The 13,676-nt window shown below is 42.3% G+C and overlaps 1 protein-coding gene across 3 annotated transcripts in view; it reads right to left on the bottom strand.

Moving 5' to 3' along the window:
* The window catches only part of ROBO3 (roundabout guidance receptor 3), a 441,954-nt gene that overhangs the window by 28,711 nt on the left and 399,567 nt on the right, over positions 1 to 13,676 (bottom strand). For all 3 annotated transcript variants that reach the window (XM_073603233.1, XM_073603235.1, XM_073603234.1), the window contains exons 10-13: positions 8,498 to 8,579; positions 8,182 to 8,350; positions 4,628 to 4,794; positions 3,848 to 3,969 (exon numbers count right to left, since the gene is read on the bottom strand). In XM_073603233.1, coding sequence (XP_073459334.1) covers positions 3,848 to 3,969; positions 4,628 to 4,794; positions 8,182 to 8,350; positions 8,498 to 8,579 — 540 coding nt within the window. The remainder of the gene's footprint in view (positions 1 to 3,847; positions 3,970 to 4,627; positions 4,795 to 8,181; positions 8,351 to 8,497; positions 8,580 to 13,676) is intronic.

The raw sequence follows: 13,676 nt of genomic DNA, 5'->3' as shown, positions 1-13,676 counted from the left end.
GAAGGGTACATGATGTTGGTCTGCAGTAACAAACCTGCCCAAGTTGCTCAGTGGGGGGAAGGGTATCTAAATTCAATTAGGGAGCCTGTACTGGTCAGAATTTTTTCTGGTTGCCAATGGCAACTGGGCCTAGTAATGGTAGTTACCATTGCGTCAAAGGCACATATTGATTTAAAGCACCTTATTAAAATGCCAAATCTCTGAGAAGACATTGAGGGCAGTTAATGGCTCCTATTTTGGTGGGGGGATGGTGGCTAATTTGTGTTACCAGCATCAGCGACGGGCCTGAAAAGGTTGCATCACGTGAACCTGTATGGTGTAGAAATACATGTCTGGCTGAAAATGGAATGTCCCTGACATCTGGCACCTGAATTACAGCACAAAAAACATAGAATAAACCTGTCAGTGCTGCTATTACATGGCATTCATAATGGCTGCCACCTGATAGGTGTCTGGATTACATCCTGCTGGGAGATGACAACCAGTAATATGAATAACGCTTAGATGTATTGATTTACTCACAGGGAACTGTATTGCACTACAAGTGCGTCATATTCTCCTCGGCAGAGGAAAAGCCAGGTGGATTTTAGTGTCCATTTTGTTTGAGTTTAAAGTTGGCCACTCTGCTAAGGAAGACATGACATTGGCTCGGCAATAGAAGGGACGAATAATACCCCTGAGGCATAAGACACATGTTTATAGAAGATGGCTGACAAAATGGTCTTTGCTCACATAACATCGACAGCTACACTATATTGTCAAAAGTTTTGTGACACCTGTGCCTGTACACAAACATGTAATGTCATCCCAGTCTTAGTCCGTAGGGTTCAATATTGAGTTGGCCCACCCTTTGCAGCTATAACAGCTTCAACTCTTCTGGGAAGGCTGTCCACAAGGTTTAGGAGTGTGTCTATGGGAATGTTTGACCATTCTTCCAGAAGCGCATTTGTGAGGTTGAGCATTGATGTTGGTTGGGCGAGAAGGCCGGGCTCGCAGTCTCCGCTCAAATTCATCCCAAAGATGTTCTATAGGGTTGAGGTCAGGACAGGCCACAGTCAAGTCAAGTTCCTCCACCCCAAACTCACTCATCCCTGTCTTTATGGACCTTGCTTTGTGCACTGGTGCGCAGTTATGTTGGAACAGGAAGGGGCCATCCCCAACCTGTCCCCACAAATTTGGGAGCTTGAAATTGTCCAAAATGTCTTGGTATGCTGATGCCCTAAGAGTTCCCTTCACTGGAACTAAGGGGCCAAGCCCAACCCCTGAAAAATAACCCCACACCATAATCCCCCCTCCATCAATTGATTTGGACCAATGCACAAAGCAAGGTCCATAAACGCATGGATGAGTGGCTTTGGGGTGGAGAAATTTGACTGGCCTACCCAGAGTCCTGACCTCAACCCAGGGTGGATAAAAATCAATGATTTTTTTTTTAAATACAATTTTTTTAAAATTTAAAATCGTATTTTTTTATTTTTATCAAATGTATTTTAATAAAATGTTTTTGGAGTAAAAATCTATCTAAAGATTATTTTCTATTTAGGATACATTAATAATTTAGTTTATTCAGCATGAAATGGAGCTTAGATATGTAGCATGAGGCTGTATATTCTGCAAAATTACATTTTTTGGTAAACTCATTCCATGAATCCAAGCTGAGATAACATGCATTGTATTGATGAATTCACAAAATTTCACAGTAACCATGAGATAAAACAAAGTTCAGGTATATTCCTTCATCCCATTGTATTGAAGATCGATGGACACTGCAAACTGTATGATTGTTTAAAAAGAAATGCATCTGTACCAGGCTGCGTGTGTGAGGAGGAAGGGCAAGCAGTAAAAATTTAAGTGAAACCTTCTAAGCAGCTTATAAATCCTGTGATCTTTCTGCACGTAGCGTGAAGTGCTCTATTCCTCCTTTGAGGAGCAAAATGGCAGCAGGCTGTAAAAGAGACCCAGCTTCGGAATATTTACTAACCTGACAGCTTATCATTCTACATAGGAAACCTTAATTTTGTTTGCAAATATTAAAGATTCTAACTACCAGCAAGAATAGGTCCTTATATTTAAAGAGCACCTGTCACTTTAGATCCATCATGGCAGCGCCCATTATCGGGCATCCACTCACCTGCTGTCGCCACGTCGCTCACCTTGTTGTGTCACTGCCACATCACCAGCCATCCCATTAAAGTGAATGGGACTGACGATGAGTCAACAGCAGGTCAGAGGAGGAGGAGCTGCTGCGGGACAGAGATGACGGTTGCTGTTTAAAAATTCTGATTTAAGTCAAGCCTTTTTATTAGTGAAAATCCACCCTGCCTCAACCCGATAGAACACCTTTGGGATGAATTAGAGTGGAGACTGTAAACCAGGCCTTCTCGTCCAACATCAGTGCCTGACCTCACGAATGCGCTTTTTAAAGAATGGTCAAACACTCCCATAGACACACTCCTAAACCTTGTGGACGGCCTTCCCAGAAGAGTTGAAGCTGGTCTAGCTGCAAAGGGTGGGCCAACTCTATATTCAACTCTGGGGACTAAGACTGGGATACCATTAAAGTTCATGCGCGTGTAAAGGCAGGCGTCCCAATACTTTTGACAATATAGTGTATGTTGTAACACGTGATCTATGATTGCCAACCCTTAATGCAAAAAAAAACAAAAAAAAAAAAAAAACAGTTGCTTACCACACCTTTTAAAATATTAGTGTCCTAATATCCTAACTAGTTTATTTTTCCTGTGAATTCTACTTGTTGAACGCGTGCACTCCCATGGCGGACTACAAGCTTAAGTGTCAGCACACAGCACACAGAGCCTTCACAGTAGGTCACGCTACTGCACAGCCAGCACTGAAATTGGCACCGCCAATATTATGATTGACAGCGGTTTGTGTGTGTTGTTTTGGTTGCACACCTATGTTGTGAAGCACACAATAACCTGGTCACAGGGAGGAGATATGCAACCACCTCTATAGCAGGGGTTCACCAAGCCAGAAGTGGCTGGGAGGACGGGCAAGGATGGGAAGATTTCTAACATTAAAATTAAGAGTTTGACATTTTATTTTTATTTTAAATGAGTCAGCAACCCTAGGGAACATGACATGCACAGCAGTGGGCTGGATTTCTGAAATATCAAAATGCCTTGATAGATGTCAGTATGCAGGAGTGGACGTTCTTAGGCAGACTGCATTTGCATGCATACTGTCCTAAGTAACACCCACATATGAAGCTGAACTTCCATGAAACTGAAATCCAATGAATGAAAGAGGTGGACCAGGGACAGACAGGCTGGACATCCTGTAGCCAGGAAATCTGATTTGCTGCAGTATCTAATACACATTGTGAGACGCTCACAGTGTGCAGTGGATTTAGATTGAGTAATTCCAGAACATGAGAGCAGCTGGCATATGCTTCAAAGCCAAGGATTTTCCAGAAGATTTAAAACTGATAATTGAGATTTTTTTTTTTTATCAAAGTACATGATTGAGATTTTGGTTTTTATTTCATCATAGCAAATAGATTTCAGATTTGTAATTGCTATAATACTGGTCTATGTATAACCTATTTCATCACCAGATGCGGAAGGGGCACCAGGGCATTATATATTCAAACACATACACACATCCTGCAGCTTATGAATACCATATGAGTGAACTTTTTAAAGTGGGTAAAGGCTTACAGATGGAATTTTCTGCAAACAATTATTTTGACAGATGGAATTCCATTAGAATAGGATACATACAGTGTGTGAGCCAAGTACAATTTACTCTATACATGAATGTGATCTCTGTTACTGTGATCACTTCACTGCAGGAAAGGCATTTGGCACCTAATAATTCCACTTACCGTCCAAGTGACCTGTACGGTGGAGGAGGTGAGAATTATGGGCTTCTGGAGCTGAACCACCACTTCTCCGAGTTCCCGCTGTACTTGCCGGTGGTCTACACCTTGTCGGGTAGGGCTGACATCTGGAAAATGAGCAAAAGTTCCCAAACTTCAGTCACATTACCAGAACCCATTGGATTACTAGGCATCTAACAGAATAGAATATCATAGGGCCAATTGCTCATCTAGTGTCGGTATAAAAAAATGGGTAAATACAATTTGGACAGTACCAGTTAATACAATTGGATCATCATGAATCCCATGGGCCTTAACATGTCAAAGAGGAACCCGACTGTGTTACCCCTGGTAATTGGTCACAAAATTTCAGATTCTACCTGTGCAGGGTTTCATCTGATTTAGCAACCTAGACGGTTTATTTCAGATGCTTTGATGAGTAGGGCCAACCAATTTTCGCACATAGGGCATATGCAGACTGGTGATGGGATCTGTTGTGAGAGGATTATTCTCTCAGTTGGCTCCTACATGCTTCCTGCACCAAATGCACCCATATCCTGCATGTTCTAGGATGGTACTGCTAGTAAAAATCATCTGTGGGTAGTATGTGGTCGCAAATGAGATTAAAGATCCATTGGGTGACCCAAATAAAGTGTATCACCAGGGCTCAGTACACATCCTCTGTGTAGAAATGAGACGTGGGGGTCATGGCTCCCTGACCCTTCGCCATACACTGATTTACTGGTCCAGTCCCAGAAGATGTCCTCATGCTATTGATTGACTTACCCTGAGTGCGCACTGGCTCTGATATAGGGCTGGGGTCACTGAGACCATACGAACTGACTGCTCGGATGATGAACAGGTAGATGGTGTTTGGGTTTAGACCAGTCACTGTGTGTTTTTCCACCTTCACGTTATCTGCCACGGTCTGCCAGGTGCTGCCTGACGATTGGCTACAGAAGAATACAGATAGGTTAAAAGCTGGTTCCTGGGGTATCTTTGGTAAATGCAGCAATGTACATTGTAAATACCCCCCACAGCAGCTCCAAAGTGGGTGGAGGAGAATCCAGTGCATTGTGTGTATTGGCTGCATGCTGTCTACCTTGTTTAACTAAAATAATAAAGGAATATAAGGTCACTTAAAAAGTTTTTCTTAAAAAGTCTTGCTTAAAGTCTTGCTAGAATGGGTAAATAAAGAGTAACAGATATGTTAACCATATTATCTTTCCCAGAGGAAACGCTGCACCAGGTTCCTTTAGTGCTGGTTACATGACCTCAGCTAAAGATCAGCCCACCTGAATCTAGAAGAGGTCACAAGACCTAGTACCTAGGCCATCAAATATATGGCCAGCACTGAAGGGAACCTGGGACAGCATTATCTCCCACCCTTGTGTTTCTTTTTAAGGTTATTCATCCCAACCAGGCTATTAAGGAGCTTTAAATTCACCTTAAAAGGTTGGCTGTATAACAAAATGGCAGTATCCAAATTAAACACGGGATCAGGATTCTCCTCTAATAACTGTACTATACAAACAGTTTTGGAGAACGGTTTATTATAAGACCTTTTAGCCGTTAAGCGCAAACGATGTACTTTTGTAAGTCCAAAATGTATCTCCGAATTCCCATGTTCACCAGTTGCTTTGTATAATATTTCATGATCCATATTTATTTTATCCCTGTTCTCACAGTGCTTGGAAAACCACAACAATGTCGATGTCGTATTGCTCCCCAGCCTCTGCCCGCCACAATCCCCCATCCTGATTTATGGGGGAATTTTCCTGCCTCTATGTTTGCAGAAGATTTTTGCTGCTGACTAAACCGTTTACCACCTGCACTCGCTGTAAATCTTGCGCAAGAACAAAGCAGATGGTGACGGCTGGCCCAATAATGCGGACGCAGCACCCACGCTAAGAAAATGTTTGCAAAACCGCTGACCCGACGCCAAGGCAAGGAAGTCACTAAGTCCTGAAATTCTGGGCTGTGTTTTATCACTCAGAGATCTCAGCCGTGAAATAGTGATGGAAAGGAGTGCAGGCCTGGGGAACCTTCACCCGTTCATCTGGACTAGTAGCAGCTCAGGCCTGGTCATTGCAGCCATCCAGCAGGACATGGCAACTTCATAACTGGTGACGTCTGTTCTTTAAAGGGCCGCTCTTTTCTTATTAAAAAATCACAACATCTTAATAATAAACCCATATCGAGGGGAAAAACTAAGTTTTTATTAACTAAATTTCCAAAATTGCAGTCTAGAAACCTAGGTCTAGTTTAGGCTAACCAGCTGTATCTCCCACCAAGGTAAAGGAACCATCATTAGCCAACCAAACAAGCTTTCTGACAGTCTATATGGGAAATGGACAAGATGTGGTGGATTTACTAAAGGCGAATTGACTGTGCACATTGCAACTGCAGTTTCTCTAGAGCCAAGTAAATAGGGGGGGGGGGCTCTGCTGGCTTCCAGCTTCCAATTATGTGCAAGCAAAAATGCTGTTTTTTTTTTTTTTTTTGTATGTGATTGGGTATTCTTTGCAAAGTGAATACATCTCATTTACTAAGCTCTGGAGCAACTTTACTTGCAGAGTGTAATTGGACTTGTAAAGTGCATGGTCTAATTGCCTTAAGTAACCCCAATGTAATAATCTGTAGCAACCTTTCACTAGTGTGACTTCTGCACTCTGTTGAATGGATAAATCCTGATTGGTCATTATTAGTACATGCCTTTGGCAAGACCTTCTTCCTAATGTCTGATCCATGATCTCAATAGACAGTGAAGCCTAGATGCCCAAAACAAATTAATAGAACGACTGTCCAGCACACGGCTCAGAGTTCTCAACCATTTATGGATCATAAGACAAACCGCTCAATAAAAACAATATGCCACACATTTTAGCCAAGATGGCCTTTGAGTTATGATAGGCTGTTCTGGCTGAAACGTGTTAGCATACTGTTTTTATTGAGCTGTATGTCTTATGATCAATAAATAGTTTAGAACTTAGAGCCCTGTGCAGGACTATTGTAATATTAATTGTACTGTGTGCAGGCAGACAGTAGCCCAAACTGAGCCCCAGCATTTCACTATGACCCTAACTGACTGAGAAGGCAGAGCAGGTATTTATTGCCTTTATTTGTGGGCCAAATTTACCTTGACAACAAATAATTTTTGACCATTTTGATTTAAAAAAAAAAATGTTCATTTTAAAATATATATTTTTTTAATACTGTAATTGTATTTAACATTTGTAGCACCCTGGGGTTTAGTCAGGGATGCTGCTCACAAATTTACTTGCCAGCAGGGGTTTTCTTGAATCCCTTGGCCTGCTGGGAGGGCCTATATATTCGGGTGGAGTCAGGTGATTATGTTCTGTGCCACCTGGACGGCTGTCTGGGTGGACATGTGTCGTGTGCCCCGGGGCACGGTGGAGAATAGGGAAACTTCAGGTGGTGATCAAGTCAGGGACCTAGCCAGCGGAGGTGACGCTTGCAGAGCAGCCTTGTGAGTCAAGCCAGGGACCGAGCCGGTCAGCAGGGGGTGAAGCTTGAGAAGTATCTGGAGTGCCAAGCTAGGGGCCCAGCAGGGAAGCGTGGGTGACGTGAGGTAGATACCACCGCAAAGCTTAGAGGAGCTCAAGGGATTCAGTCAGTGAATCAGAGGGTCTAGTGAGAGACTGGGAACTCAGTGTTGAAGAATTACAAGAGGAAGTTGTAGTAAAGCTAAAGGAACTGTTACGTTTGGGTTAGGAACTGTTAAAGACTGTTGCCATAGGAGACAGCATTCCTGCACCTGCAGATGTAGTGCCTTGCTGGGGCATTTCCCTGTACGGCTGTTCTCCTATTAAAACGTCGGAGTCTGCTAATTGAACTTGCAACTACTCAAGGGTGTCCTGGCCCTAACCCTCTTTCCCCCATAAAAGAGTGTAAGAGAATTAAACATCTCTTTTGCATTCAAGAAGTGTCTGGCGCCCAATAATTTCCACCCTGCACCCACTATGCCTCACAACCCACCACATAGAGAAGGATATCGGCTATCTTTTGGCCTGGAAAGTTCTCATTAGATTGGAGGGGGTCAGAGACTTTGCTTTGCTATTTTTTTTTTTTGAGCGCACATCTGTAGGTTGCATAGGTTCATGTGAAGCAAACCTTCAACCATAACTGGTTTATCACATGATCAGCAATCACAACGATTGGTTCACAATCTTTATTCTGAGCCTCTAGCTGTAACTGACAGCTGTGTTCTCTGAACTATCAGCATGCAAAGGTTCACACTAATTTATTCACAACTGCAACCGAGTGGAGGACCCATGTATTAGAACGTTAAGCTGCAAAACACATTTGAGAAGGCTCACCTGAAGGCCTCAATGATGTAGGAGGTAACCTGGCTGCTCCTGGTTTGTGGGTTGGGGTTCCATGTCAGAGTAACGCTGTTCTTAGTGACGTCAGTGACAAGAGGCTTGGATGGGGCACTAGGGAGCAGGCTTGGCTCTGAAGGCTGAACATTTACTGGAGATCCTTTTTCTTCATGTGGAAAAACAGAAATTTAAATGACCATTAACAAAAATCTATCAGCTGTTGTCACACAGTAGTATCCATTATATCGCCTTCTGAGAAAAATGGGGCATATTTGACAGGCTTAATGGCCATATATGAAAACTGCCCGCTTACCTTGAACAGCTAGGAATCCAGCCCATGTCGTCTCTCCTGTTGAACTTGTTGCTACACAGGTGTACAATCCAGAATCTGCCACCTAAAACACAATAGACATCCTATTAATAGTGAATGTTATCACAGGGATGGACCAGTCCTTGAAGATGGGCATGCAGTTCATCTGGTGCCCCACTTCCTGCAGCCTATTCTATTGTTATCAGTAGCCAGTGTTCCCTCTATACTGTCTGCTAGGATGGACTGACTGGCTGCTTTTACTTTTAATCTTTGGGCTTTAAAAGGTAATGCTTTTAAAAATCCACTAAAGCTTTCATCACTGCAGAACTTACCTACAGTATCTCACAAAAATGAGTACATCCCTCACATTTTTGTAAATATTTTATTCTATCTTTTCATGTGACAACACTGAAGAAATGACACTTTGCTACAAGTAGTGAGTGTACAGCTTGTATAATAGTGTAAATTTGCTGTCCCCTCAAAATAACTCAACACAGCCATTAATGTCTAAACCGCTGGCAACAAAAGTGAGTACACTCCTAAGTGAAAATATCCAAATTGGACCCAAAGTTTCAATATTTTGTGTGGCCACCATTATTTTCCAGCACTGCCTTAACCCTCTTGGGCATGGAGATCACCAGAGCTTCATAGATTGCCACTGAAGTCCTCTTCCACTCCTCCATGATGACATCACCGAGCTGGTGGATGTTAGAGACCTTGCGCTCCTCCACCTTCCACTGGGGATGCCCCACAGATGCTCAATAGGGTTTAGGTCTGGAGACATGCTTGGCCAGTCCATCACCTTTATCCTCAGCTTCTTTAGCAAGGCAGTGGTCGTCTTGGAGGTGTGTTTGGGGTCGTTATCATGTTGGAATACTGCCCTGCGGCCCAGTCTCTGAAGGGAGGGGATCATGCTCTGCTTCAGTATGTCACAGTACATGTTGGCATTCATGGTTCCCTCAATGAACTGTAGCTCCCCATTGCTGGCAGCACTCATGCAGCCCCAGACCATGACACTCCCACCACCATGCTTGACTGTAGGCAAGACACACTTGTCTTTGTACGCCTCACCTGGTTGCCGCCACACACGCTTGACACCATCTGAACCAAATAAGTTTATCTTGGTCTCAAACCATAGGACATGGTTCCAGTAATCCATATCCTTAGTCTGCTTGTCTTCAGCAAACTCTTTGCGGGCTTTCTTGTACATCATCTTTAGAAGAGGCTTACTTCTGGGATGACAGCCATGTAGACCAATTTGATGCAGTGTGTGGCGTATGGTCTGGGCACTGACAGGCTGACCTCCCACCCCTTCAACCTCTGCAGCACTCATACATCCCAAAGACAACCTCTGGATATGACACTGAGCATGTGTACTCAACTTCTTTGGTTGACCATGGTAAGGCCTGTTCTGAGTGGAACCTGTCCTGTTAAACCGCTGTATGGTCTTAGTCACTGTGATGCAGTTTAGTTTCAGGTTCAAGATTGGCAATCCTCTTATAGCCTAGGCCATCTTTATGTAGAGCAGCAATGCTTTTTTTCAGATCCTCAGAGAGTTGTTTGCCATGAGGTGCCATGTTGAACTTCCAGTGACCAGTATGAGAGCGTGATAGTGGTAACCCCAGATTTAACAGACCTGCTCCCCATTCACACCTGAGACCTTGTAACACTAACGAGTCACATGACACTGGTGAGGGAAAATGGCAAATTGGGCCCAATTTGGATATTTTCACTTAGGGGTGTACTCACTTTTGTTGCTAGCGGTTTAGACATTAATGGCTGTGTTGAGTTATTTTGAGGGAACAGCAAATTTAAACTGTTATGCAAGCTGTACAGTCACTACTTTACATTGTAGCAAAGTGTCATTTCTTCAGTGTTGTCACATGAAAAGATAATAAAATATTTACAAAAATGTGAGGGGTGTACTCACTTTTGTGAGATACTGTCTATAGTTCAAGTTTTTGTATCTATTTATATATTTCAGCCAGTCATGAAGCAGGAGGCGCAGGGCACCTCTTGGCATTTACCAGTCTTGCTCCTGGTTACAGGAGGCGGGGCTCCTCTGGGGCCATTAACTCATAGCGCTCCTCAGCCCATATGACATGACTCATTGTTTTTCCTGGGCAAAAAGCAGCGGCTGTGATGAAATGTCGCTATTAGCCGCACAGGACACGGGAGTTGCATTAACCTTCTGACTCCGACACAAGGAAAGAACAAAAATAACGTGGAGGTTCTCCACTCCCCACTGAATTTCCGCATCAATTTTTAAGCAAATATTTAGCGTGCACGCCATGTTGTTTAAGTTATTCATGAGCAACCTCCACTTTACCCTGCTGTGTGATGCTACAGCGCTGCACAGCTACTGGAGCTCAGAAGCAGCACTTTGTTCTGGAATATGCAGCAACCTCTGTGTGCTGCACCCCATGTCTGTAATACACATCAATCTCTGCATGCTATGTCCCGTGTCCAGAATATGCAGCAACCCTATGAGTTACATCCTTTGTCCAGGATACATGTCCAACTCTACATGTTATGCTCCATGTCTGGAGCACGCAGAAACCTACATGTTACCCTGGATATGTGTCAAAAATCCATGTCAGGAATGTGGTGTGTATGTATGTGCATATGTAGTTTTACAGGTATGTATATACGTACGCAAATGAAAGGTTTCAGTACACTTCAAAAGTTTTAAAGGATTCAGGATAAAGAGTAGCAATGCAACAGTTTTGAGCAGTCCATGAAGAGCATGAAAAACGTGGCTACGTGGTCCCTCTCTATTTGTTCCAGGAAATATGGCTCCGCACTAATGGAGGGGGAGTAGGGATTCCAAGTTTTACCCCTATATTTTTTTTTTTTCTCCTTTTTCCTCTTTCTCTTTTTTCTTCCTTTGTTTTATTTTAAATAAGTGTACAGTCACAACAATACTGAATTAAAAGCTTGCTATTATTGATATTCTATAAAAAGGAATATGATCTATGAGCTATGTGTGCCCGTTTTGAGATGTGAGTTTTGTGGAAGTAATATCGTTCAACATCTATGAAAATGTTTTTTTTTTGTTTTAGTTTTTTGTTTTTCTCTTTTTTTGTGTTTGTTCGTTTGTAGGAAAAATGTATAACAATAAAAAAAACCTTGTTGCAATCTTTGAAATGTGCTTAAGCCTTTCATTTGGACTTCTACATATAGAAGTGTAGGATATCCGCCAGTTGCTTGGTGCACACTGTATCCTGCAAAGAGACATGTTCTTCACAGCCTATAATATATATAATATAATATATTGTGTGTGTGTGTGTGTGTATGTATATATATATATATATATATATATATATGACAACCCTTGTGGTGACATCAATGACAACACATTGCCAAAGAAATTGCATGTTCCACTAAATACCATGCCTGGGATGGAACTTTTATGAGGTTTGTAAAGTTCGGACTATAATAGAGCAATGGCAAGAAAGGTGAGAAAATTACAAAACAGAGCCTCGGGGCATTCCCTGGTAATACAAAAGAAAAAAAAAAAAACCCCAAACAGTCTTAAACTAAAATCCGCTTAGCACTTTATAAAGGATAAGTCAACAGAATCAAAAATAAAAGAAGTCATCTCCATAACATTCAGTAACTAAAGGGTAAGGCATTCAAAAACAGGAAAAAGGCACCATAGACACCCAGCCTGACAATGGATAATGTTACATTGACCAATCATGTCTTTAAACAATAGATAAGATTAAATGCCCAAAAATGATGGGGAAACCAACACTTTATGATGTGGCGGTGGAGGGGGAGTCGAGACAAATATCCCATACCTTGTGGAACTTCTGGGACACCCACGGGAAGTATATGTCTCTTTATATACAATAATTAAGGAATTCCAGAAGTTTAACGTGATCTGGATTTCCATTCCAGGTTGATAGGTTTACGTACGTAAAAAAGCAATAAGAGTCCTGAGTGCCCAGCGGAAGGCCAGAGGGCCCACCAGGCCAGGCAAACAGAAATGTTCTTTTTTTTAAGGATGGAATGCAAAAAAGATTTGGAATTGCATATGTAATCTAAAAATCAGCAGCCCAGCATGACAGAAATATGGCTTGTGATCAAGGTGACAATTGCATTTTACAATGTGTTTTGTTTCTGACAGTTGTGGTCTAGGTCTAATTATGGTGTATGGCAAGGAGATGCATCAAAAAGATCTTCTTTTTCTAGGACAATACCATAGAACACACCTTTGTTGCTTTGGCTGTCATCAACGAAGCAATGTTGGAACACAAAGGTCTACCCCTCCCCAGGCTAAATACTCACAGACCTGATGCCCCCGATGACTATTACCACTTCCAATAATGTATGGATCATTGGCCAGGAGGAAGTTTGGAAGTAATAATTTTGGATTGTTCCTGGACATAAATCATAAGCCCTTACTGTCATCTACAGAATTACATTGTGGTTATAGGAAATTGTGTTGAAAAATAAAAAAATCTTTTAGAAGCCCGAATCTTTTCTTACTGTGTGGGGCAATGGACTTTTGAATCACCCTTTGTATGTATACATATGTTCAAATATACACAAACACATAGTATATTATTAATACATTCATCTTTGGCTTTCACGCACGGCTAGACTTGTGTAAAGGTGGAGATCGATTGGGGCAGATCAGGTACACATACCTGTCTTGGGAAGAATAAGGAAAAACAAACAGATCTGCTTGTCAGCACAGCGAGATGAAACGAGTCAAGTTCCGAGCCGCTGTTTGAACAAGAGCTTTGATGAGCACAAAGGAGGCCTCGTATCAAGGAGGCGAAACATCAAACACTCTCCTAACATGACAGCGTTTGTAATTCAAGGTCGACAAGGTTTGTGGAAGTTTGTAGATCTGAGACAGACGCAGCTTGTACAGCATTACACACATGAAACAGCCATTTATGAATACAGTATTTACTAAACAAACATGGGAGGGAGGAATCACCAGGGCTGTATGGGGAATGGGACGCTGTGCGGTTTCCACTGGTGGTGGGAATCGGCAGCCTGTAGCCGCAGTTAGGTAGTGCATGTGAAGATGTACAACTGATTATGGGAGTCTTCGAAGGTCTATGGAGCTTAAAGTGTATGAAAAGCAAAACTTTGTTCTTTAATTTTGGATAGAATGGGGAATAGTCAGATGCCAGCCACAAAAAAGTTTTTTTTTTTTTTTTTT

Source organism: Aquarana catesbeiana, linkage group LG10 (genome assembly GCF_042186555.1).
Source record: "Aquarana catesbeiana isolate 2022-GZ linkage group LG10, ASM4218655v1, whole genome shotgun sequence".
Taxonomy (NCBI): Eukaryota; Metazoa; Chordata; class Amphibia; order Anura; family Ranidae; genus Aquarana; species Aquarana catesbeiana.
Note: the sequence above shows the minus strand (reverse complement) of the source record. Positions and strands in the feature narration are given on the sequence as shown.